The sequence below is a fragment of the Cajanus cajan genome, chromosome 11, assembly GCF_000230855.2.
Source record: "Cajanus cajan strain Asha chromosome 11, NIPB_CcT2T_4, whole genome shotgun sequence".
NCBI classification, from domain to species: Eukaryota; Viridiplantae; Streptophyta; class Magnoliopsida; order Fabales; family Fabaceae; genus Cajanus; species Cajanus cajan.
Window position 1 is genome coordinate 38,793,492 of NC_138527.1, and position 27,668 is coordinate 38,821,159.

The following is a 27,668-nucleotide window of genomic DNA, read 5'->3' on the forward strand; positions in this document are numbered from 1 at the left end:
AATTTATCACAAATCAAAACTGTATTCAGTGAGGCTATCAAATTGTCAATTACTTCTAGAAGTTGCAATTGGCATTCCCCTGTCTTCCATAATACGAGAATTTCTCCTTTTTCTCATTAACCAACCCACCCTTTCTAGATTTATTTTTTTTTTATAAAAAAAAAAAAAAGAAGAAGAAGAAACAAGTGACGCGGTTTGTCGTATGAGAGTGAGAGAGTGAGTGGGATGTAAGAAACGAAGGCATTAAGCTAACGTATTTGTCATACGAGAGGAGCGACGTCGTCGTTTCGATTAGGTTGGGGGACGTGTCCTTCCTTCCTTTTATTTGAATGACATCACCAATCATTCGAAGATACTCAAAACAAGTCTGAAATTCTGAAATCTCAGTCCTACTTGGATGCTTCCATTCCATTTCACTTCCCAAAATTCTCACTATTTAGGTTAAGCCACATTCTCCGATTCTAATTCCACATTCCCAATTTGATGGGGAAAGGTGGAGGCTGCGTTCCCAGCAAGAAGAAGCCCCCGCCGGTCGCCGACGATGCTCCCACGGAACCCGCCGGAGCCTCCAGGGCGGCCTCGATCTCTGCCCCGGAGGACTCCCACGCGCCAGCGCAAGGAGCGACCACGTCGTCTTCGGCGCTCTCGCGCGGTGCCAAACTGAAGATCTTCATTGTGTTCTACTCGATGTACGGACACGTGGAGGGGCTGGCGAAGAGGTTGAAGAGAGGCGTGGACGGCGTGGAGGGTGTGGAAGGGGTTTTGTATAGGGTTCCGGAGACATTGCCGATTGAGGTGTTGAATCAGATGAGGGCGCCGCCCAAGGACGAGACAATACCGGAGATTACGGCGGCGGAGTTGGCGGCCGCCGATGGGGTGCTCTTTGGGTTCCCCACGAGGTACGGGTCGATGGCGGCGCAGATGAAGGCTTTCTTTGACTCCACCGGCCACTTGTGGAAGGAGCAGAAGCTTGCGGGGAAGCCCGCAGGGTTCTTTGTGAGTACTGGGACTCAAGGAGGAGGACAAGAAACTACTGCGTAAGACTTTTTTTTTTTTCGATTCTTTTCTTGCCACCCGCTCGTTATCTGCATTTGGCAATCTTGGTTTGTGAATGTCAGTTCAATTTGGAACTTAATTGTTAGCATGCATCGTTTTAATTTTACAGATCCAATGTGAGTAGAATGTTTTTCTATACATTGTTTTAGTTCATGTCTAACCCAATGTGTAGACTCTGTTCTCACATACTGTTGGGCAATCTATTTGATGGAAAATCCGTTTTAAATCCTATCTTACGGCAAAATCCTTCGAGTTAGCAGCAATCCCTGTACTGCTAACATGATTTAGTCTTTAGCCCAATAGATTAGAAATACCTTTGGCAAGACAAAAAAAATTGATGTATCATTGATTTGATTGCAGAACATTATGGTAAAATTTGAAAATGCCTCTATCTTTGAGTATTCAACTGATTTAACCATTATGATACTAAATTTCATACCTGCTTTAATTAATTTGTAAATATGACTTTAGAAAGTTCCAATGTGTTTTTGAGTTCGTGTGTGCTACATGTTATTAGATTACCTAGTACCAACACACAAAAATTTCAGTTATAATCTGTGGGTGATATCTAAATTCAAAGGATGGTTATTACACGAGTTCAGGGGTAATGTTCAGGGCGTGTTGAGGGATAACCACAGCTGGGAAACCTTCTCTTTTTTGTGAGTTTTCGGTAGAGCAAGAGTACAAATTTTTAAATCCTATCTATTCATTTGGAAGATGTTCTTTTATGCTGATAAAGTAACTTTAAGCTCTAGCAGACAAGCAAATAAGCCAAAGTGGCAGAATTGAATGTGTAATATATGCAGTTTGAAATCTAAAGATGTCACATATTCTTCTCTACATTTTCAAAAACAAGGATTTTATTACACCTCGTGATGGAAATTAGAATGGAAATATTGAAAACTTAGTTTTGTGCTTTATATTGCAGTTGGACGGCAATCACTCAGCTGGCACATCATGGAATGCTTTTTGTTCCTGTTGGATATACATTTGGACCCGGAATGTTCAAGATGGACTCCATTAGAGGGGGTTCTCCATATGGTGCAGGAGTGTTTGCTGGTGATGGCACAAGAGAGCCAAGTGAAACAGAGCTGGCTCTTGCAGAGCATCAGGGCAAGTATATGGCTATTGTAGTCAAGAGGCTCGCCCAGTCATGATCGTGTTTTCTTCTTCATTCATTCTATTCTTGTGGGTCATCTGTATTTTTTGATCTTATTTGTTGTCAAATTGGTTCTGGCATTTTACCATTGTTTGTGACGAGGAATGAAAGCTCTGTTGCATTATCAATTCTGTTGGGGTTGGGGATTCCGATGTTGTTCTGGGTTTTGCCCTGTTTCTGGAAGCTGTAGATGTTGATAAATTTACGTCAAATAAAATTGTGAATTTGTGTATTTTTGTGTTCCCGTTTCTTTCTGTGTGTCTTTATTCATGAGTGTGTATTATTATGACTTGAATAATAAAATGGCTTTAAATTCGTGATTGTGAAATCAATTGTTGGTTAGATTGAAAAATAATGACTGTATCGGCTTTTAATTTGTTTACATCTAATGGATGTTTAATGAGTATTTTTTGAATAAAATTTAATTGTATGATATTATTATGAAAATCATTTATTTTTTATATAAAGAATCGGAGTACTAATTTACTATCAACTATAATATCAACAAGTGCCTTTTTTTCATGTAACCAGGATATCCAGACAGACAAATGATTGGCTTTTGAATCCTTCTTATTGACCACGCATTGATAACACATTAAAAAAAAAAAATGGGTCAGATCATGTAAACATCAAATATACGTGTGTTTGGATGGAGAATTTAAATAGAGTAATTCATTTATTTGAAGAATTTTAAATTCTTTGAGGTGAAATACCTTGTTTGGATGAGAAATTTATAAGAAATTTGAAATTTAAGCATTTGTGAAATTCTTTGGAATAGTAGAATTTCAAATTCTCCTAAAAGAGTAAGAATTTGAAATTCCTCATATTTTCTTCTTCTTATTTCACTTATATATTTTATTTTATCTCTTATCTCTTCATGTTTTTAATTATTAAATATTCAAAAAAAATTTAAAAATTATTAAATATTATCTAATATTAATTTTTAAAATTATTAAATATTTAAAAATTAGCTAATATTTATTTTTATAAAATTTAATTTAAAATTTTTAATATATAAATATATTTTTAAAATCAATTTTATAATGGTGGAGTCAAATTATCATATCCAACCTAACAATTTAAAATTTGAGAAATTTGAATTGACTTGTCCAAACAAAATATTTTAAGAATGATAGAAATTGAAATCAAAGTAATTTAAATATCAAGAATTTAAAATTCTTTGAATCGTAAAATTCTTCATTCTGATGCAGAGTTATTTGTAATTCGTGGCAGAAATAAACATGCACTTAATGGTTTTATCTATGATTTTTATTATTCTTCCTCTTCCTCTACCTCTAGTGATAGGACAATCCTTTTACGTGAGTACCTGATCTATCCTCTGATGCGGAACTAACCTTCTCCGTGCATATATAAGTTAACGAAAGCGAGACTTTACCATTTTTTTTCTACAATAGGTATTATTCCATCTTTTATGCAATTCTGGACTAGCCCAATCGATAAAAGGCCCAATAGTAACTAACGCTGGATTGGGTGAAGATCCAATTTCGTTTAGAATTTATCGTATTATGTCAACCCCAATACCAAATCTATGGTTCACATAAAAAAAATATCATATGCTTTGCTCTTGATTATTCTTGTCTTCTTGCCTAAGGTCCTTGGTGAGAAGAGTTTTTGCATCTCATGAGAATCATTACATTTACAGGTGATAACGGAGTTTGGCTTGTATTGCATGCATATAACTAACTCTCTTCCTCACAACTATTGGAGTGGAACAACATAATTGTGAGAGCAATAGTTCCAAAGCTTAGAGTTTAGTTTTTATTTTTTATTTTTTTAATCTATGTCCATGATCTACACTATTTTAAATTTTATAATTTAGATTGATTGCACCATTAATTCTTAACCATATATTTCTTTGTAATGTTCGTGAAATGAATTGGAGAATCACTAAAAAGGAATTTTAATAGTGACTCTTGATTTCTTTAATATGATCTTAGTAATATTAGTCTTATAAGTAAAAATTAATTTACATCATACATTTATTAGGTTAAAATACTACTGTATTTTTTAAAATAATTTATGAAGAAACTTAATAAAACTGTAAAATTTAAATTAAAAAATAAATAGAAAAGGGCTTAATAACGGCATAAACACATCGTGAATATACTGTTGGCGTGGATTCGAGGCGTTAACGTTCTCTATATAAGTAGATCAGAGTTACAATTTTTAAGTAAAAGCAAAGTGGCGAGACTGAGAAAATAGAACGAAAGGAAATGGAAGACACGCTTTCGAAGTTGAGGTCTTTGATGGCTTCTCACTCTCCCCCGCTTGATGCCTTAGTCGTTCCCTCCGAAGATTATCACCAGGTACATCGTCTTTTCTGCCTCATCTCAGTAATATTAGGTAGATCGAACGTATTCACCTTTTTCAATTATTTTCTCTAATTCCATCGATCTTTTTTATTTAACCTGATATCTCTTCTGCGATTGTATTTACACTTTCTAGAGCGAATACGTATCTGCACGAGACATGCGCCGCCAATTCGTTTCCGGCTTCACCGGAAGTGCTGGTCAGTTCTGTTTTGAAAATTTTCTTCGATGCATTTTCATTCTGGTTTGTTCCTTGATTATAGCATCCATCAGCTTAGGATTTAGGCTGCCTCCTGTTTTCGCGTTTTACTGCAATTGTTTCAGCATTTCACTATTTCCTGTATTAATATTTGGTTCCTGTGGAAATAAGAATTGATTCTAAAATTTTGAAAAACGATTATGGTTTGTTGCTAGGATGTGGCCTGCTCTTAATAAATAAATAAATAAAAAGACTAGGGGTTGGAGTTTTTGTTACACCGTAATTCATTTCCATGGTTGATATTGGTTGCGTGGACCGTGCACTAGTCAATGGATGGGGATTTTATGTTTTGAGGGTTAATCCGTGATATTAGATGCACGGCGAGTCTGTTGTTGAAGTTTCTACTTGTATTTGTTGTTTGCTATACAGCTAAGTCATGGTCTTTATGTATTTCAAACATGATGAAATCAGCCAGGTGTCTTTTTGTGTCGTATTTTCATTTTTTTAAACGACATGCAGGCTTGGCCCTTATAACAAAGAATGAAGCACTGCTGTGGACCGATGGGCGATATTTTTTGCAGGCTGAACAAGAACTTAGTGATCAGTGGAAGCTAATGCGAATTGGTGAAGATCCTGCTGTAGATACCTGGATGGCTGATGTGAGTGGCCTGCTAGTGAATAGCATTATTTTATATATAATTATATATATATACACACACACATACACACACGCAAACATATTTCATTGATGCATATTAAATTGAATTCCAAAATTTTAGCTTATAATTCTTTTAATATGGTTTTCTTTGATTGGACTCACCAAAGCATAGTATTACGGTTTGAATAAAGAATCACTCTGTCTACATCTCTGCATTATTGATATCTTGTTAGGGAGTAGCTTCTCCTTGTTCAGGAAAAGCTGACTGAGCTTGTACAAGCCTTAGCGCCGTTAACATATTAAAGAGAGAAAAGAAGGTTTTGGAACAGAACTAGTGATAGGTAGAAACAAGAAAATGTAAACACTCTAGAAGATAGAAATGAAAATAGGAATGATACTGTTAGAAATTTTCAATTCATGTTCATAAAGCTAAAACCTAAACTTACCCTTATGAATGAGGACAATATACTGGATTAGTCTTGCTACATCCATGAATTGCTTCTAAGTGGTCCATTTTCTATTCATGTCACATGCTAAGACTGTATCTGTGATTTTACTGTGGGATATATGTACTAATGAGTCATTTCCTTTCACTAGAATTTGCCAAAAGAGGCTTCCATTGGGGTTGACCCTTGGTGCATTTCAATTGATACTGCCCAAAGATGGGAGCGTGCTTTTGCCGAAAAACAGCAGAAGCTGGTTCAAACCACAAAAAATTTGGTAGATGAAGTTTGGATAAATCGCCCACCAGAAGAGATTAATGCTGTTATTGCACATCCACTGAAATTTGCAGGTCGCTCTGTTGCAGATAAGTTGAAAGATTTGAGAAAAAAACTTTTACAGGAGCAAGCCCGTGGGATAATTTTCACAGCGCTTGATGAAGTAAGTGCATCTTCTTGCTAGCTATCCTTTTAATTTCTTTTCCCTTGACAATTATTCTCTGAATTCAAGGATATTTTCTGCCACTCTTATTCATCTGTTTTAAGACTATTTTCTTTGTTTTTCACTTTATTTTCAATAATGTGGCTACAATACAGGTTGCATGGTTGTATAATATTCGTGGAAGTGATGTGGCCTACTGTCCTGTTGTTCATGCATTTGCTATTGTGACATCCAATTCTGCTTTCATTTATGTGGACAAGCGAAAGGTTTCTGCTGAGGTCAGTTTTAGTATTGTCTCATCAGCTATAAATGTACTTCATACCAAGCTATCAAATTGCAATTAAAATTGTGAATCGTCAAGGTGATTTTTTAATCATGAGTAGTAAATCATAAATTTTATTGAATCTTAAGATTTTGAGACAACCAAAAAAATAGTTTGAACTTTGAAATATTTCATATAAAGGATGTTTCGTGCTCAATGTAACAATTTTAAACTAGAAATTGACAAAATAACTCAACCATAAGTCTCGCAACACAAAATAATAAGTCATAAACAAGTGTGTGAAGCCTCAAATTCAGAAGAATGCAATGGAATAGCCAAATAGTGTACAGACTACAGACTAAGTGAGTGATTATGAAAAACACTTGTTTTAGAAGATTGAAAATAAAGCAGTGGAATAATCAAATAGGGTGCATGCAATAGTTCTCCAAGTTCTATACATTAAACAGTTTAAGTTTATCTAACTTTTCAATGTTTTTGATGAGAATTGGTGAAAGAAATTCAAACAAGAAAAAATAATAAATCATTGAATTGTATGATTTGTGTATTGTTGGATGATTAAAAGTCATCTGCAGTTTATCACCTGATGTGAATTGTTGGCTTATAGAATTGTAAACTATGTTCGATATTGTTTTTGTCATGTCTGTTAACAGGGAACTAATTATGAAGTGTATTATATCGAGTTACTACACACGCACACAAATATATATATAGTACCAAGCATGGTTTTAAATAGCACATTATAGTTGTCGAGTGGCTCCCTCCCACTATTTTTGTGTTGATTCCAAAAAAAGCCCTCTGAACAGAGACATCATGACTTTTTTGGGACTTCAATTTCTAAAAATAAAATTGACAGCTGTAATAGTAGTGAAAATGATAAAAAAAAGAAGACTTGGATTTGGGAGATGATGATTGATGATTCCCATCTAGGAAACTTGTTTTTGACTTTTGTTAGTATTTGGAAGATGATATTGATGATTCCTACCAATCAAAACATTTATTTCATTCATGGTAAAGTTTAATAAAATTTCATGTACATTTGAATTTAAGAAAGATCTTTAGGTAGAGTATTATTTTGGTTCATGATCTACTTATGCTGATAATGAGAGGGGCAAATTTGGAGATATAAAACATTGAAAATTGTGTTTTGTGCCAGGTACAAACTCATTTAGTGGAGAATGGAATTGAAATTCGAGAGTATAGAGCTGTGAGCTCCGATGTGACATTGCTTGCAACTGATGAGCTTGATGCTATATCTACTGACAAGAGAGTAAATGGTGAACATCAAGCACAAGAAAATAAGAATGACCTCATATGGGCTGATCCAGGTTCATGTTGTTATGCACTGTATGCAAAGTTGAATCCTGATACAGTTCTCTTGCAGCAATCACCTTTGGCCCTTGCAAAAGCTTTAAAGGTTGTATGCTTGTACCCTCTTTAATAAAGGTCATATGATTTTTGGTGCAGCACAGAAGTTAATGCATCATTCTCAAACCAACCATGCACAAAAACTTGGGAAGTTTCAATTAGATTCATATATATGGATGATCATGTCCAGGATTGCTAATAGATATTGATGTCACTTAAGTTTATTATTTTAGAAGGACATTGACAAAAATAAGCATCAGCAGTTAATTTGATAAAAATATCCTGTATAATTTTGACCCCCCCCTCCTCTCTCTCTTTTTCATCATTTGAAACTTAGCTTATTTTTTAATTACTCCTATATATTTTAGAACTCGGTGGAAATGGATGGGTTAAAAAAGGCACATATTCGAGATGGTGCAGCAGTTGTGCAATACCTTGTTTGGCTGGATAAGAAGGTTTGTATTTTGGATCTTATGTCTCAAGAATATGTTTATTTAGGGTTTGGCTTGTTTGGCTCAGTAAGTGTGGCCATAATTCTCATTCTCCTCTCTCTAACTTTTATATTATTTTTCATTTGAATCCACTTAAAATGCAAGTATTCATCATGCTCTGAGGTGGATGTTAACAACACATAAGTTTGGTTCAATGTGCAGATGCAGGATATTTATGGAGCTTCTGGTTACTTTTTGGAGAAGGATTCTGTGAAAAAGGAGAAGCATTTGTAAGTTTCTTCTCAAATTTGAAATGTACTGACCTTTAACATGCTTGTTATGATATACCTTTGTGGAAGTTGGGGAAAGGTTGCCAAGTTGATTTTATTTGTTAACAGGGAAAATCATGGCTGTGTGATGAAACTCCCCCTCTATAAAGCTTTGAAAAAATTAAAATCTTTATTAGAATGTTGTTAAGGTGAAATAAGAGTTATTTTAACCTTTGTTAAGCAGTCATGGCGTGATGCTTTTTATGATTACGGAAAATGTTTAGGAGTCCGCATATCTTTCTCAGTAATTAGCTCCATAACCATCAGTAAAAGGCTAAATCCTACAGTGTACTTACAGAATTTTTTTTTTCAAACTTTTGGCAGGCAGTCCGGAAAATTGACTGAGGTGACTGTAAGTGACCAACTTGAAGGTTTTAGAGCATCAAAAGAGGTAGAGATAACTAAACAATTAAGTATTTATTTGGATAATCTTTTCTTAAAAAAAATTGCTCAAGAAAAAAACTGGTGGTGTTGCCAAAGATTTTGGCTTCTGAAATAGGCAGTGGGGAATAAGTAATATCTGTTTTCAGCTTTTTCAAAAGGCTGAAATTTTAAAATTGTTAAAAGCTTTACTTTATAGAAAAGCACTCTCATAAAGGACACTATCTCTAATTATTAGGCATTTTGAAGCTGAGGTGGCCTCACCTGGAATAGTGGAATTTAGGTAGAAAAAAATTATTTTTAAAATTAGATATCTTAATTTGGCACGAAAAGACTAATTCATGCACTTGTTCTTTATTGTGCTGTTTGATTGGAATAGATTATGTAAGATTTATCAGACTGGTTATGTCTAGTTCCTGGAGTTCTAACTTATAAATGTGATCCCTTGCCCAGTTGCCCTTGATACAGTTTCAAAATTTTGTCATGGATTTATACTCTATTATCCTCAATGGAGTTGGATCAGCTATTGTATGTTGAGTAGACTATTCCAGCTGTTGCTTAAAATATTTGTGCAGATTCTGCATATAAGGTGGACTTATAGTGTTGTGACCTGTTTTGGCATATGACATGTAGGAAACATGATAATAAAGGATCACTTTTTTTTTTTGCAACTTCATTTGTTTTTATAATTGACTGGATTTTTTTTAGCACATAAAGTTATGGATTTGAAGAAATGTTATCAAATAACCGTTATAGCACCACCATGATACAGGTATAACGTGGCATTTTTTAACCCCTCTGCCATTTGCTATCCATCATTTCTTGTTATATGGCGCTGTCTGTTACATCTACCATGGCCGTTGCTTCGTGGCACTCATGGCAGAACTTCTCATCCTTTTTTTTTCTTTTCTTGTCTTCTCTCTTGTGAAGCTCCTAAGAGCAACTCCAATGGGAGTTGCTTGTCCCATGAAGCAACTTAAGCCCCGGTTTCTTACCATTGGAGGGCTTTGACGTGGCAACATGAGTCGCTTGAAGAAGAGAGAGAGTTGCTTCCTCAAGCAACCGTTCCTTACCAGATTTCAAGCAAATTTTATTGAACATATTTGAGAACGTTTCGAAAATAATAATGATAAAAATTAATTTCGTATAATGTCTATGTATTTATTATTATTTTATTTTATTTTTAATATCTACTTATTGTGTATTTTTTTTCGTAATTTATTTTCTTTCATTATAGTGCAATTACCCTTTTTAATAAAAATTTAAAATTGGTTCATAAATGATTAGAAAAAAAATTCTAAAAGTTGAATTTCTTAAAATTTCTTACTATTGGAGTAAATTTGTGTTTGAGTTGCTTAATATTGACATGGCACACTCGGGACCACTTTTTTCATTTTTCAATGTATCAAGCAACTCAAATGAGTTGCTTCCATTGGAGATGCCCTAAGTTGCAACCAAACAACTCTGGCAAGCCTTCTTAGGTCAGCACCATCGCTGGCAACCTGAACCATCATGGCCTGAGCCCCAGAAATTTTGCTGGCAAACAAATCCGACAACCCATAAGATTTTTTTTTTTTTTTTTTTTCCTCTTCCTTCCATTTCTTTCTTTTTATTTGTTTGTTTTTCATCTTTTGTTCATTTCAGGTGTTTCTCATCTCTTTTTCTCTCTTTTGTTTTCTCTCTTCTTATTCTTTGTGCGAGTGTTCTATGTTTTCAAAATTTTGGAATTTAGTTCTCTGTTTTTTTGAATTTCATTTTCATGTTCTTTGTTATATTGTTCTCTTCTTTCTTTATTAAACCTATAATATTGCTCCCAATTTTGTTTCACTTATAGCACAATGTTAAGCAGTAAGCACCCAACATTAAAGTCATGCACCCTAAAACTCTCTTCTTCTTTTTAATTTATTTTTGTTCTTGTTTTTAATATATATATAATTTTTGTCCACCATGGCATCCACCATAAGCCACTGTAAGCCGCTATCCGATATTGATAACCTTGATTTGAAGGGAGTGATAGTAATGAGGAAAATTGTTGCTTTACTGTAAACTTAAATGGAACATGAATGCTTTAAAACTATGTTTGTCGAAGAGAGAGTTATAGCCTAACTTTTATCTTATGTTTGTTTTACCCCTTTTCAGCATTTCAGAGGATTGAGTTTCCCCACTATTTCCTCGGTTGGCCCAAATGCAGCTATCATCCATTATTCTCCAAAGGCAGAAACCTGTGCCGAACTTGATCCAGACAAAATTTATCTTTTTGATTCTGGAGCCCAGGTCTGTCTAATTTTTTCAGTTTGCATCAGAGACATTTATTGTGATTTTTGTTATTTTCATGTTTTTCAATCAAGATCTCTGTCTCTGTATATTGATAACTGGTGGTGTGGTCTTTGAAGTATCTAGATGGAACAACAGATATTACACGAACAGTTCATTTTGGGAAACCTTCTGCTCATGAAAAAGCGTGTTATACAGCGGTATGTGCTGTTATATGCTGTTTTTACAGGTTACATAATTTCAAAACTATACTACGAATCATTTACGTATTGTTTGTTTTGCTAGAAATAGAGAGGAAGAATATAGGATAAAAATACCAACTTTTTACTATTTGTTTGAGATGAGAAATAGGGAGGGATTTTTTTTTTTTTTTTGTGAAACCCACAAAAAAAAAAATCCCTCCCAAATTAGCATGAAAGGGGAGTGGGAGAAGTACTAAGTTTGTAATTGGGTTAAGTCAGTTTTGTGCTGTTTAGAAATCAAACCAATTAATAGCTTATTTAGATATAAGTTAGAAGCAATTTTTAGACGTTTTACTGTTGAAAATAAAAAAGTATTATTTAATAGAGAAGTTCTTAAAAATTCTTCTAAACTTGTATTCAAACAGGTTATAAAAGTGATGAGTTGGGTTAGGTTTGTTAATTTTGGGTATGAAACCCGATATTGAGTAGTCAGGACTCAGGTCGTATGATTAAAATATTAACTCTGGATTCTGGAACTTTGAAACATGTATTTAACTAAACTGATTAACCAAAAACTTTCAAGTTTACTTCAGTGCTGCGAACTGTGATGTATCTTTCCCTCTGCAATGCTGACTGGACCAAAATACACGATTCCTCGCTCGTGGACTATCTCCTTTCTCTAACACCCAAACTCCAACCATTCAATTTCACCCCTCTCTTCCCTGCCATTAACTCATCCCTCTTTCACTTCAGACTCCCTTTACCTACAAACTTTGAAAATATCAAAAGGTAAAAAGGTGAGCGCTCTGCACACCCATACAAACAAATTTTACTTGCAAAGCAGAGGGTTGGGTGTGGCTTTGCTGAGTGCCAAGTGTAACTGCCAATGGCAAGCTTCGGATTAGTCCCTTTGTTGCTATGTTGGCTGCGAACCTCACCTTCATTTCAGGATTGACAGCGTGGATCATAGCACGTTCCATTTGGGTTCATATACCAAAAAAAAAACTATATTTTGTTCCCTACATGAAAAAGTGTTTACATTTCCAAGTTATAATGGTGTTAGATGTCTGAGTTGACTAACACTGTTAATAACAAGAAATTAAGTACCAATATATAAACATTTTTCATACAAAAAACAAAAAGTGTGTTTTCATGCAGGGACCAAAACCAAAAAAAGGACTAATTTTTAATTTAGCCATCATTTAATATCTAAGTTTCTTTCCTTTGATAGGAAGTGGGGTTGATATAGGAGAAAATTTCAAAATTATTCTTTTTCCTTTGTTTAGATATTTCTGGGAAGGGAAGTGCTTTATTAATGTTTAATATCTTATAAATACAAGCTACTCGCTTATTAGTCAGAAACCAGACCACAGAGAATCATACTCGGTTATCCTTCCAAATTCCTGTTTTTATTTGTTATCTAAAGGGGATTTATATTAAGTTGCATGATTTGCTAAACTTTGTGCAGGTCCTTAAGGGTCACATTGCTCTTGGAAATGCTAGATTTCCCAATGGAACTAATGGTATGAGAAAAATAGACCAATTTATGTGTCAAATTCTGTGAATATGATTTAGTCTCCATCTCCAATAAAATAACTTAGTTATTTTCTTCTTCTTTCTTTCAATTACTTTTAGGTCACGCCCTTGATATTCTTGCCCGAATTCCTTTGTGGAAGGATGGTCTTGATTATCGACATGGTACTGGTCATGGTATTGGGTCCTATCTGAATGTTCATGAAGGTATTGGAGAAATGCCACTATTTCTGTGTTGCTTATTTTGATAACATATTTAAAAAATTCAATTTTTTTCCTGCTTTTTCCTGAAAATACAAATGATAATTAAAATTAATAAAATATAAATTGTGCAGGACCTCACTTAATCAGTTTCAGACCACATGCTCGAAATGTACCGTTGCAATCCTCCATGACTGTTACAGATGGTTAGTATCTCTATGTTGTAGTAGACTGTGATTACCATGTTTTCTTTTATTATTAATTTTGTATTTGATTGATCTGAATTTATTTACTGGTCATTTCAAAGGCTACAAATGTTAGATTGCACTTGAATACTTTTTTATGAATGATGCATGGATTTGGTTTCAGAACCTGGTTACTATGAAGATGGGGAGTTTGGGATAAGATTGGAGAATGTGCTTATTATCAAGGAGGCTGATACAAAATTCAATTTTGGTGATAAAGGTTACTTATCTTTTGAGCACATTACCTGGGTAAGTCCTAATATGTGTAGTAGTTTGGGTTTCATTAATTTCCGAGGGATGTTTATTTTGAAATATGTGTAAACTTTTGTACTTCACTCAATTATTCAGTTTGTCAGTCAATGCTTATAATTCAACTTGTTTTGATTTTTTTATGCTTTAAGTGGCTTTCAACTTAAATCCTAAACTTGTGTTGATGGAGTTGTCTAGAAGCCAACTGAAATTCTTGTGGTTGTTATTATTATTATTATTTTATTGTGTTTTTAATAGAAATCACTTTTTTTTATTAACTGGTTTACATTTAAGGGGGGGTACGAAGTAAATTTTTTCATACTTGGAAATTATGATTCATGAGAATCATAAATTCTAAGAATTATAAAAGTTTGTTTTGTTAGTCATAAACGTTTTTGAGAATGTTTATAAATGTTATTTGAAAATAATTGTATAAAATAAGCAAATAATGGTAACATTAATATTTTTGTCACATTAAAACTTTATTTTTACCTTGGAAAAGTTAGTTTCTCATCTCTCCCATGAAAATAATTCCCTAAAAAACATGCAAAAACAATTTCTATAAATCAATGTTTCCTAGAATGTTATTTTTTAAATACTAAACCAAATATAAAAAACTAACATTCTTGATGTCAGATTTCTGGGAAAGTAAAATTTTTCCGTGTGCCAAATGCCCCTTAGTTATATCAAAATTTCTTATGATGTTTAGAATTCTGCAACATGTTTTCATTATCCTTTTAAATTTATATTGCTCAGTAAACTTTCAAGTTTAATGAAACAGCATTTACTTCATCATGTTGTTACCTATCTCTGATTATGACCTGTTTTGGGCTGGTATTTTGACCTTTTCTGTTGTTACCTTTGTTGTATCATTTTCCTTGATTACAAAGTGTTATTTAAAACATTCAACTGTCTCACTGTCAATAAAATACTATTTCACAATTGCTTGATGTTTCTCGTGCAGGCACCATATCAAGCGAAGTTGATTGACCTGAACCGTCTAAATCCTGACGAGATAAATTGGCTGAACTCCTATCACTCCACATGTAGAGATATTCTGGCGCCATACTTGGATGAAGTTGAAAATGCATGGCTGAAGAAAGCCACTGAACCTGTAGCGGCATGAGCTGTGTTTGCAGTTGAATAGTTAATAACTTGTGTTGCTTCAGCGTTATTCATGCAGTGTCTCCGTTTCCGTATTCTCTATAATCTTGACTTTAGATGCCATTGGAATGGCTATTCCTTCACATCAGTATGCAGCATGTATCAATATAATAATTCTGCCGCATATTTGTGAATGTACAATGTTAAATTGCCTATCCACTCGGCGTCAGCTCTTTTCTTTTGCACAATATTGAGATATTATAAATTAGATGGATCTAGTACCTAAAAATGATAGAATGATGTAATTTATTATCAGTACTTAAATCTTTAGACTAGGTACTACAACGATTTTTTTTTTATTTTTTAATTTTAGGAACTTAAATAAACCTTAAAAAATTTAAAGAATTATTTAAGTTTTTTTCTTTAATTTTAAGAATTAATATAATAACAAAAATATAATTTAAAAAACTAAATTGACCATTTACTCTATTTTCAAACAATAACGCTAAAAGCCGATTGAAAAATAAAACTTAAATTATTTATTATATTATAGATACAAAAATCGTTTAATAAAAAAAATGTATATCTATGTGTAGACTTTTTTCTAGAGAGCTTAAATAGAGTGTTGGACCACTAAATAAGTGAATAATAATCAATGAGAATAGATTCAAGTTGTAACTGTCGGTGACAGTGAGAAATGTCAAGTTTGATTACTTCAGCGATTAATCAAAAGATAAGATGCCATAAGATCTGGGAGACATAGGTTGACCTATCCTCATGTGCATGTGATGGATGCATGTTATCTTTGTTCTCAGAATACGCATTCCTTTCACGTTCACGAAGGCAACAAATCCTGACCTTTGATAAAAGGTTTTAAGAAATAGTTAATGACTGCGATTTTTACCGCAACTTCAATATTTTTAAATTCTTAAACTGTATCACAACATTAACTGCAGCTACATCTTCCCGTAATATCACCACAAAACTTTAATTATAATTGTATCTTCCCATTTTATCAAACAGTACTAAACATCTCCACAATTGTACAGACTCTCCTAACAATAACATATTTTGGTTAAGGCATTTGTTCATATATTCAAACTAAAGACAGAGCCATTAATTTTCCTAGTTACGGTGCTCGCTATTAAAATGATGTTTGTCTGTCTAGGACTCGATCAGGTACTAGTCCATAACGATTGTGGAATCGTGATTCGTGATCCATTAATTATGAAGCAAATAAAATGAAGCTAACAACTGGTATCACATAGACGGGGGAGTGCACCTCCAACATGCCTCCATATCGATTAAGAACATGTGTGGGAACTCCAAGAGCTTTGGTAATTTATCTAGGGCATTTAATACCAACTACCAAGAGATATGCTATTAACGTATGGGTTGAGCTTTAACTATATTCTTACAATTATTTCGAGATCACTAAATACAGTCCCTAAAATTTCGAGGTCATAATGAACTACAGAAAAACTATATAAACCCAGAATTGAGATGATCACATTAAATAGTTTAAGATTACTAAGTGTTCATAATTCGAGTCAACCATGGAGTTTAAGACTATTTAATAATTTTTCGAAGAGGTAGAGACACATTTTCGAATATTTTTGGACTCGACGAAATTTCTGAGGATCGTCCTCTATACAGTAGAAACTCTTTAAATTAATACTCGGTAAATTAATAAACTCTCTAAAATAATAAATTTGTCCGGTCCCGACTTGGGCCAATGTAAAAAATTGAAAAACTCGATAAAATAATAAGATAATAATTTTTCGGGAGATCTCTTTATAATTTTCAGTCCCAAGAAAATCATAAATTAATAACTTATAAAAACTGAAAAAAATATATTACACTCTATTGAAATATGATTCAATAGTTGTCTGTTTTCCTTTAAAGTTCAAGTTCAATATATTACACATTTGTTCCTCTTGTTTATATTTACTGTACTTCAAAAGTCATTATTGATTTCCAATGCATATGTACTTCAAAAGTCATTACATATTGATTTTCAATGCATATGTACTTCAAAAGTTACTAATTTACAATGAATCCCAAGATTCGCTGCAATGTAATTCTAAGAGGCATAGACTAATTTACCTTTTTATTTGGTATGTATAGTATAATTACTTAAAAATTCTTTAAATTAATAATTATTAATTTATCGATAAATTAATAACTTTCTAATTTAATAAATTTTTCCGGTCCTGACATTATTAATTTAAAGAGTTTCTACTATATATTGGAACAATAACCATAATTTATATAATACTCCAGGGCATTGTGACAGCACGCTGTCATGTTTTTATTTCTATCTCAGTTTTAAGGTATCTCTTTTCATTGTAATGGCATGTTTTACTGATTGAGACATACATGTGCGGACGAGAAATATGGAATTTTTATTAGCTGAAAGTGACATCTATAACGTTAATAAGTTAATTAAGGGATACAAAGTTCATGCTAAAATTATAAATACTGATAAATTTAGTTTCTAATATTATACAAAGACTAATTAGTTTTTAATTTCACAATTGTTATTTAGTTTATCTTAACCAGACAATTCGGCTCTTAATTAACATTATAAAATCAATAAATTTAGATTTTAAATTTGACTATCATTATTATTATTTAGTTTGGCAATGATAAACTATTATTACAAATTTGAATTGATGAAAATGTGAAAGATTTACGTTACTTAACTAAATGGCTTGAGTTTAAATCCTAACTGTTATAAATGTAAAAAATTTAAGTTAAGTGAAAATATTCAAGTATTTATTTTTGACCGATAATACTCTTTAATAATGAATAAAAAAATCACTAAAAAATTATTATAGTAATATTATCGAAATTTTTTGCCATATTCATGCGGCATGATCTTTGTTATGACCCATGCCATGACTTGCTTAACAATAAACCAGTTAATCAGAATCAATTTCTGATATCAATATATTATATCAATATTATGGCCAAAATTATAAATTGTATTAATAGTAGACAGTGTTAAATAAATATCTAAACTTTAGTTAATATAAGTTCATATAGGTCATTAATGCTCTTTATTGTTAATCAATATTAATTGATATAAATGATAGTAATTTATATTTTTTAATTAAAATATATAAAATTCAAATTTTATTCTTGAGTATAAAATATATTATATTAAAATATATATATATATATATATAGAGGAGGGTTCAAACGACACCGGTGTAACTTTTACTAAGTGTTACACTGCTTAATAACTTTATATTAAATGTGAATTTTGAAAATTTAACCGTTGGATTGAAAGTTCATATCTATTAGATCATATATGTCAAATTTTATATTAATCTAAGATGATTTGATACTTTATTCTCATAAAACAAAATTGACGTAATATATACATTTCAAATATACTAAAATATGAACACTTTGATTACCTTCAAGTTGTTGTTCAATTTTAACAAAATTTGACATATATGATCTAAGAGATATGAACTTTCAATCCAATAGTTGGATTTTCAAAACTCACATTTAATATAAAGTTATTGAGCAGTGTAACACTTAGTAAAAGTTACACTGGTGTCGTTTGAACCCTCCTCATATATATATGAGGAGGGTTCAAACGACACCAGTGTAACTTTTACTAAGTGTTACACTGCTCAATAACTTTATATTAAATGTGAGTTTTGAAAATCCAACTATTGGATTGAAAGTTCATATCTCTTAGATCATATATACAAAATTTTATATTAATCCAAGATGATTTGATACTTTATTCTCATAAAACAAAATTGACGTAATATATTCATTTCAAAATACACTAAAATATGAACACTTAGAATACCTTCAAGTTGTTCAAATTTAACAAAATTTGACATATATGATCTAAGATATATAAATTTTCAATCTAACGGTTGGATTTTCAAAATTCACATTTAATATAAAATTATTGAGCGGTGTAAAACTTAGTAAAAGTTATACTGGTGTCATTTGAACCCTCCTCATATATATATATATATATATATATATTATGTGTGTTCACAATTTTGACATATATTAATTATTATTTTTAAAATAAATATTTTATATCAATAATATGATAAAAAAGAATATTCCTTGTCCATCGTTAATTTTTTAATTTACAAAATATATGGTATTGTTGTAAGTTGAAACAGTGTTTCTCCGTCAATGGAGGCAAATTTATCGTTTCTATGCCATAAGAAAAGTTAAATAGAAGTTCACGGACTATGCCCTAAAATATAAATCCTGATCTTGAAAAGTCCGACAAAGATATTTGAATGGTATCAATGAAAGTAACAGAAACCCTGATCCCATGTCAGGCCCGCAATGATAGATATATTATTGGGTGGAAGGAACAGATCAAGAAAAAAATAAAATTTTAAAATATACTAATGTTTTGTTTGACAGTGGAAGAAGAATTGAATGGAATAACAGAAAATACATAAAAATTAATTTGATAAAAAATAAAATAAAAGTTATAATTATTTAGTAGAGAAGAATTAGGTAAAAAATATAAGAAAATTAGCATTTTTAAAATTATATTTTTATTATAGTCAACTATTATTTAGTAGAATGAGAAAAAAAAAAGATTGTAATTAATGAATAGAAATTTTTGTTTTTTTTTTTAATTTTTAGCAAATTTTCTCTATTTAGGATTTTTTTTCTTTATAGAACTCACCTCTATTTATCCTCTAATCCTCATAAATCACTCCTCTAAAATAATCTAACTTTTTTCAATTCTTTGTAAATTATCTCACTTCTCTTCTAATTCACTCTTAATCATGGTCTCTAAACACACACTAGAAGATTAAATTATTAAGAAAGGAAAAGTTAAAGAAAAATGATGCATATATATATGTATATTTATTAAGATTTGTTTGAGTAAATTTTTTAAAAAATATTTTTTTAAAAAATTAAAATAAGTTTCTCTTATATTTATTAAGAATTTTTTTACTTTTTTTAAATGCTTCTATAAAAATTTAAATAAATAAATCCTAATTAATGTGAGGAGGACATTAGGTATTCAAGAGAAAATGCAGAGATTCTCGTAATGGCGCTCTCCCACAACACATCGCAGAGAAAATAATTACTCTCTCTTCGGTCTTTATAAGGTATAATTTAGAAGAAGAAAAAGGATAATCTTCTCTATAATACACTTTACAATTTTTATAAAATATTTTATTTTTATTTTTATTTTAAGTTTCTATTAAAGATCGTGAAAATTGTTGATAATCAAAAATTAACTTACGTTTTTTTTTTGGACAGCAAAGATAATTATATTTCTTAGGTACAACGGGTACCTTAAACCCATATACAGTATACTTAACAAACCTACATAAGTACCTTTTCCTTCCTAAGGTAGGTTAATAGGTAATTTACCTTTAAACTAGTATAAATTACCAATTAACCAAGGTTTACACTTTAATATTTATGAAGGAAAATTCCCCCGTAGCTTGCTGCAAACCCACAGTACCTGTGCCCATGTTAATATAACAGATTTGCACTTGGAAAATACATTTTATTTCACTTCCATCCTTTGGCCCCCATATAATCAACCACCCCTCACTTCTAGACTCAAGACATCTCTATGTTGGCAAAGTGGTAGTCTGACTTACTGTGTTTTGGCGTCCCAAATCTGCATTGTCAACTTCTTTCTTCAGAATTGTTTAATTCGTCACTAGCCCTGTTTTCCTCAAGAATACCACGACCCGTGTTTATTTCCATAAGCCAATCTCTACTCATTGAATCTTTGAGGTTCACCTCCCCTTCTATTTCGTTTGGCTTGAATTAGTTGCATAATGACAGAAGACACGGACCCGGATTAGAAGCCCATTGGGAGAATGAATACTTAAAGTTTGTGTTCATACTGGACAGCCAAGACCATGAAGCAAAAATTATGTCCTCCAGCAACCTCTCTCTATTAACCTGCCCTTCCTTAAATACACACTGATTTCTAAGATTCCAAATGCACCAAGTTGTGGCACACCACACCACTTGCCAGTGTTCAATCTCCAACTTAGATTTCAGTGGTCCAGGTATAGCTAGAAAGTGTTGATCCATTTGTTCAGGCCAGGGAGCAGGACAATTCAGCCAGGTAAGCCATTGATTCCATATTGTGACCACTTTTGAACATGTACAGAATAGATGAGATGCAGTTTCAAGACTGGCTCTGCAGAATACACATAATCTATTTTGGGGCTCCAGTTGAATATTCCTCCTAAGAAGGTTCTCCTTAGTTGGTAGAGCATTGATAAGCAATCTCCAGACAAACAAAGAGACTTTCGGAGGGACATGTAGTTTCCACATACATACAAATAGTTTTTGTCTTTCATTAGTTGACCTCTGTGAAGTTAAGAATTTATATGCTGACTTTACTGAAAATTCTCCTGATGGTTCAAGCTTCCAATACCAGTAGTCATTCTTCAACTTCTTCATGGAGAAGGTATTTAAGATCTGGTGTAGTGTCAAAATCTGATTTGCCTCCCAATCAAACCTCTCCCTCCTCCACCTAAACTCCCATACCCATGTGTCATCTACCCACTGCCCCATTTTGTGAACTGTATCCTGTTTCTGTTCAGAAATTAAGAATAGCCTAGGATATAATACAGCTAGGCATTCCTCACCAGTCCACCTGTCCAACCAAAACAGAGTTTGTTTTCCTTCCCCCATTTTCCAATCCTTCGACTTATCAAACCACTTGTCTTCATTATCGGCTCCACAAGCCTTAAGCACATCCCTCCACCAAATTGAAGCCTTAGTTTTGTTGTAACTTGTGCACAAATTAGGCCGATCAACACCATACTTTGATAACAACACACGTGCCCACATTGAATCAGGATTATGAAATAGATTCCACCTCCATTTTGCCAGAAGAGCTACATTAAAGGTTGCAATATTTTTTATTCCAAGCCCTCCCTCCTCTTTTGGCCTGGTAACTTTTTCCCATCTCACCCAAGCTATCTTCCTTATGTCTTCTGAGTACCCCCATAGGAACTTCCTCTGAATAGAGACAATTTGTTTTACCACAGTCTTTGGAGCTCTAAAAAAAGAGAAATAGAAGAGTGGCAAGGATGTTAGGACAGAATTGATTAAACATACCCTCCCTGCCATGGAAAGTGATTTGTGCTTCCACTTAGCCAACTTCTTGTTATACTTACTAATTATAGGTCTCCATGTCTCTATTCTCCTCGGATCTGCCCCTAATGGAATGCCCAAATAATTGAAAGGTAGTTGAGTCACACTACAATTTAGTAGGTGTGCAAATCCTTCTATCGTATTCCTTTCTACTCCTATCCCCCCAAAACTACTTTTAAAAAAATTCACTTTTAGACCAGCCACCGGTTCAAAGCACCTGAGGATACTCTTCATAGTGATGACATTCTGAATTGTTGCTTCTCCTATAAAAATTGTATCGTCTGCATATTGTAAGATAGAGACTTCAACCTTCTTCTCTCCAACCTTCACTCCTGTAAACAAATTTTTCCTACTAGCTTCCCTCATCAATCCTGTTAGACCTTCCACCACAATAGTGAAGAGAAATGGCGACAAGGGGTCTCCTTGTCTAAGTCCCCTATTCATTTTAAATTCCTCTGAGGGATTGCCATTGATTAACACTGAAACATGAGCTGACTCCAAGCATGCCCGTATCCATTGAATCCATTTAGGATCAAACCCTAGTCTTCTTAGCATATATAAGAGGAACTCCCAATTTACTGAGTCATACGCCTTCTCGTAGTCCACTTTAAAAAATATACAGCTTTTCTTTTCCTTTTTGACTTCATCCAGGGTCTCATTTGCAATCACCACACTCTGCAATAAATTCCTCCCTTCTAGGAATGCACTTTGCCTATCATCGATTACTGATGGTAGTACTTTCTTCAATCTATTAGCCAAAATCTTAGCTAGTATCTTGTACAAGCAACCAACCAATGAAATAGGCCTGTAATCACCTAAAGATTGGGGATCATCAACCTTAGGTATTAACGTGATGAACGTCGAGTTTGTGCCTTTTGGTAATTTACCATTTGCATGAAATTCTTTCATCATTCTCACGATATCCTCCTTCACAGTTTCCCAAAAAGATTTGATAAACTTGAAATTGAATCCATCTGGACCTGGACTCTTGGAACTATCACAGTCCCAAACTGCCATTTTGATTTCCTCTAGATCAATATCTGCTGTTAATTGACATTTCTCCCTGTCTGAGATCTGTTTAAACTGAACCCCTTCTATAAGTGGTCTCTCCCAATGTTGTTCCATAAATCTGTTGTGGAAGAATTTCTTCACTTGGAGCTTAACCTGTTTTGGGTCGTCCATCCACCTGCCATCCACAAACAAGCCTTTTAATGAATTTTTCTTCCATCTCCAATTTAGCATCCCATGGAAAAATTTTGAGTTCATATCCCCTAGTTTTAACCAAGAGACTCTGGATTTTTATGCTAATATTGATTCATTTCGGGTGGCCACTTCCCAGAATTTTTCCTGCAACTCCCTCTTCAATAAAATTTCCTCCATTGTTAATTCACTTGATTCTTCTTTTTTATCCAAGTCATTCATTTTGTTTGAAATAACCTTGTGTTGAGTCTCTAGGTCATCTGACTTTCTTGCGTGCCAATCTCTTAAAGTGATTTTGAGTTGTTTCAGTTTCTCTTTAACCACAAATGCCCCCCAGCCATGTACATTCGTCTCTTCCCATGTCTTTTCCACCAGGGGTCGGAAGTCCTTATCGTGCAGCCAACAATCTAGGAATCTGAATGGTTTGGGTCCCCAATCAACTTCTACGTTCTTTAATAAAATTGGACAGTGATCTGAGATATTTCTATCCAGAACCATTTGTATACTCCCTGGCCACTGATCAAACCAGTCTCTAGAAACAAAAATCCTATCGATTCTGCTTTTTGCTCTCCCATTCGGTCTGTACCACGTAAATGACCTACCAATTAGTGGAACCTCTACAATGCCCAAATCAGAGATGAAATTATTGAAATCTCCAATCTCTACTGCACCCACATTACCACCGTTGACTCCCACTCTTTCTGTTACCTTCCTTACACTATTAAAATCCCCCATCAAACACCACCATTTTATATTACTTCTTTCTCTTTTTTCTTTCAGCTGTCCCCACAATTGTCTCTTTTGAGAGAATTCGCATGGTGCATATATGTTGACAATTAATATTTGAATCCCCTTTTCTTTCCAAGTTCCCTCCAATCCTAAATAACCTGAGCCTTGAAAGTGGTCTGTAACTTCTAGTTTTGCCTTACTCCATAAACATAGCAATCCCCCAGCTTTGTTGATTGCAGGGGTCATTTTCCACCCCATATCCCCTTCTCCTCCTTCGCCCCACAACCATTTACATAAATTCTCAGATATCTCTGCCTTTTTTGTTTCTTGTAAACACAAGATATCAACCTGTTCCTCACTAATCATTTTGCGAATAATACGCCACTTTACCTTCCCTCCTAGGCCCCTCACGTTGAAAGAAATGGCTTTCATTTATTACCCACATAATTCCCCTCTCGGTTTTGATTACCGTTTTTCAATCTTTCTTGTTGATCCCTAACCTCTAGTTCTTCCAACTTCTGAATTACTCTATTCTCCTCCCCATTATAAGTCAGGCCCATAGCCTTGCCAATTTCCCAAATTTTCTTTGCCTCTGATACATCTTTGTTCAGCCAGAAGATTCTATTGCAATTCCTGATGTCGCAATCAGAGAGGGAATTGCTAAAGGAATGAAGGGCGAGCCTAACCTGTTTTCTCCTTGCGGCGGCAAATGATAGTACAGGGCTGGCAATTGTTGTAGGCACCATAGCAGCACCAACCTCTTTAACTGTTGCTTCCCGTGTATCTTGTTCATCTGTTGCCTTCGTCTATACCCGCTTCCCCTTACCACTGTTGTTGATTTCTGATCTCACAACCAACCCTGTATCGAGAGAGCATCCCACCCTTGAGACGGATTCACCGGTTTCGATTGTCGAACCCGAATGATTCCCTTTGCTGTCCACGTCAAGTACTCTGCACACTCGTAATTGTTCCATATTAAATTGATTGGTCACCTTAGCTTGTTTACTAATGGGTCGTGGGTCGTGGTTTTCTCTGATCTCCTTGTCATCCATATTTGACCTTGGGTCATACCCCCTCTCTATAAGAAGCATTGGGTCGATCGAGTTAGGCCCAATCAGGTGTTGTGAATTAATATGAGAAACAGAATTGACTACCTTGGTGCAATTCGTTGTATTTGAATTAATTATACGGGTCCCATATAGATTCGTATCAACATTGGTATTCTTAGCTCTGTAGCTAGTGACCTCCATCCCACCCATTAGGTTTCCTATTTCATGCAACTCTTCTTGCACCGCCTCCTCCAGTCCCATCTTTATGTCCTCCTCACCCCCTACTTTCACCAAAATTCGGCTCTCCGTACCCTTACTTCTATCAATGTGAGTATAGACTGATCCATCTACTCTCTCATGAGTAAGTTGTTGGTCCAAGACCTTTGGGTAACAGTTTGAGATCTCGTCCTCCTTCCAGCTCTGATTGTTGTCCGCCATGGCTGCACCTTCTCCTTCCGGCCATGTGTTATTTTCTGAGCATTCAGAGGACGATGAGCATAAATTAACAACTAATTCACTTGCAGCCGAAGACAAGGCTACACCTTCATTCTTCCAAAGCCCACACTTGCACTGACCATTGTTCGTTGTCACCTCCTCAATAACTCTTACTTGTATAATCATCCCGTTAATTTTAATCTCGCTGATATGTTGGATTGGCAGTATAGAGGAAGTTTTAATCAGTAATCTGGCATAATCCAATCTACTAAAACTCGAGGTGTCATCATCCATCAAAATAAGGGTCCCAAAGACACTAGTAACTTTTGCGAAGCAATCTTGACTCCAAAGGTGTATAGGGATACCACTACACCTTACCCAAATTAATCTATTTCCTGCCACCAAGCTTGGGGTCCATCATTGAATGGAATGAAACAGTGACCACATATCTCGGATAGCCTCTGAGTAAGGTTCTTTGAGATCATCTTCTTCTACCCCAGATATCAGTACCATGTCATCTCCCATGTATCGTAACTTTATGTCCGCTTTTTCGTCGAAGACTTTAGTTTCCTGTAGTCTGTCAAATAACGTGACATCCTCCAGCCTTCCCACCCAACATTTATGAAGCCAGCTGGTGTTTTCTTCCTTTATCGTAAAGCCGGGCCCGTTCCACCCTCCTTGACTTCCTTGTTTTTTCGACTGTACCTCCCTTTTCTCTCTCCACGCCAATTGCATACCTCCCCGACCTTGTTGGAGTACTTGAGCGAAAGACCTATTTCCTATGATTGGGGTTGGTGTCTTTATACTGGATCCTTCTTCCTTTCGTCTACCTCCTTCCACCTTCTTCCTTCTTCCATGGCTTTTCCATTCCCCCCGCTTGTACTTTGGGGTGTTCACATTCATCTTAACATTGCCAAACCAAATCTTATCCAGCTCTTCCTCCAAACGCCTAACATTTTGAATGTTGACAAATCTCACAAAGCCATATCTATGTCCCGTTCTATTCCTCTTTTTTGCAATAAAGACCTCCCAAACTTTTCCCCATCTCTGGAAAACTGACCACAAATTCACTTCTTCGTAGCTATCCGGAAACTTTTCAAAGTAGAATGTGGTTACTTGATTCATATCCAGAAGAAAACATCAACAATGAAAAGCAACAAGGGTTGTGATGATGGTTTAGGTGGTGCTGGTGGTGGAGTTGGAGGTTTAGGTGGAGTTGGTGGTGTTGGTGGTAAAAATTAACTTACGTTGTATAATTTTTATTTGTCAAACATTATTTAAATAGATGAGAATTGAATATAAAAATATCAAGTTGACCTTTGTATTACAGGAAGTTTGGTTTATCATTTTTATTCGTATTGATAATTTTTTTCACCTCTCATTAAGATTTAATGACAAGTAAAGAAGATAAAATTAAAGTTTAAATATGTTTTTAGTCCCTATAAAATTAAGAAGTTCTGATTTTAGTTCTTGTAAAACTTTTCTTTTATTTTTCATCCTTATAAAATTAAAACTAATATTTTTAGTTCCTATTTTTATGTGGTCATTTTTAACTACTTTTTATTTATTAAAAAGTTAAGTAATCATCTTAAATGTTACCTACAATCATTACTGACATCATATCGATATTTAACATTTCTAAAAAAATTCATAGATTATTAAAATAAATGTTATTTATTCACTTTAAAATGATCATTAAGGACTAAAATAGTTAGTTTAGATTTTAGCAGGATAAATACAAAAAAAAATATTTTACAGGGATCAAAATTAAAAATTACTCATTTCATAAGGACAAAAAATAATGTTTATAAATTTTAGAGGGATGAAAAATAAAGAAAAAATTTTAGAGAGAGCAAAGTCAAAATCATCAATTTTATAGGAATTAAAAAAATATTTAAACCTAAAATTAATAGATCATAATTTTATTTTATAAATTTAATAGAATCAATTAACATAACTATTTATTTATATTAGTTCATTTCACACACACATATATAGACACACACGCACACACGCATATATATATATATATATATATATATATATATATATATATATATATATATATATATATATATAAAGTGAGATTTGTTTATTCAAAGAGTAAGTCTAGGTAGACTTACTTTGTTCAATAACTCATGTTTTACATCAAATTTCAATGATCCAATCGTTGAATTTAAAGTTCTTAATGCATAGATCAAATCTGCAAATTTTTAGAAAATTTGAAAATCATTTGATACTTCATTTCATT

At 33.6% G+C, this 27,668-nt stretch overlaps 3 protein-coding genes across 3 annotated transcripts; 2 read left to right on the forward strand and 1 right to left on the reverse strand.

Moving 5' to 3' along the window:
• Positions 1–226: 226 nt before the first annotated feature.
• Positions 227–2,447, forward strand: LOC109801589 (Quinone reductase family protein). Its single transcript, XM_020362700.3, has 2 exons — positions 227–1,037; positions 1,985–2,447. The coding sequence occupies exons 1-2, from the start codon at positions 484–486 to the stop codon at positions 2,211–2,213; spliced, it is 783 nt and encodes a 260-aa protein (XP_020218289.1). The 5' UTR covers positions 227–483; the 3' UTR covers positions 2,214–2,447.
• Positions 2,448–4,381: 1,934 nt separating this feature from the next.
• APP1 (aminopeptidase P1) lies at positions 4,382–15,176 on the forward strand. Its single transcript, XM_020360801.3, has 16 exons — positions 4,382–4,542; positions 4,682–4,745; positions 5,264–5,403; positions 6,000–6,284; positions 6,440–6,562; positions 7,721–7,981; positions 8,301–8,387; positions 8,586–8,653; positions 9,017–9,083; positions 11,213–11,347; positions 11,467–11,547; positions 12,998–13,052; positions 13,165–13,269; positions 13,398–13,469; positions 13,633–13,757; positions 14,722–15,176. The coding sequence occupies exons 1-16, from the start codon at positions 4,450–4,452 to the stop codon at positions 14,881–14,883; spliced, it is 1,923 nt and encodes a 640-aa protein (XP_020216390.1). The 5' UTR covers positions 4,382–4,449; the 3' UTR covers positions 14,884–15,176.
• Positions 15,177–23,303: 8,127 nt separating this feature from the next.
• Positions 23,304–24,299, reverse strand: LOC145953537 (uncharacterized). The gene has a single exon (XM_083067513.1). It carries the CDS (start codon positions 24,297–24,299, stop codon positions 23,304–23,306), a length of 996 nt encoding a protein of 331 aa, XP_082923639.1.
• Between the last annotated feature and the right edge of the window lie 3,369 nt (positions 24,300–27,668).

Excerpts from the sequence above, each read along its gene's own strand:
- LOC109801589 (XM_020362700.3), top strand. The coding sequence starts at position 484 with ATGGGGAAAGGTGGAGGCTGCGTTCCCAGCAAGAAGAAGCCCCCGCCG. Across the intron at positions 1,038-1,984 it reads GGAGGACAAGAAACTACTGC|TTGGACGGCAATCACTCAGC; the intron begins GTAAGACTTTTT and ends TTTATATTGCAG.
- APP1 (XM_020360801.3), top strand. The coding sequence starts at position 4,450 with ATGGAAGACACGCTTTCGAAGTTGAGGTCTTTGATGGCTTCTCACTCT. Across the intron at positions 6,285-6,439 it reads TTTTCACAGCGCTTGATGAA|GTTGCATGGTTGTATAATAT; the intron begins GTAAGTGCATCT and ends GCTACAATACAG. Across the intron at positions 9,084-11,212 it reads GTTTTAGAGCATCAAAAGAG|CATTTCAGAGGATTGAGTTT; the intron begins GTAGAGATAACT and ends ACCCCTTTTCAG.
- LOC145953537 (XM_083067513.1), bottom strand. The coding sequence starts at position 24,299 with ATGATTAGTGAGGAACAGGTTGATATCTTGTGTTTACAAGAAACAAAA.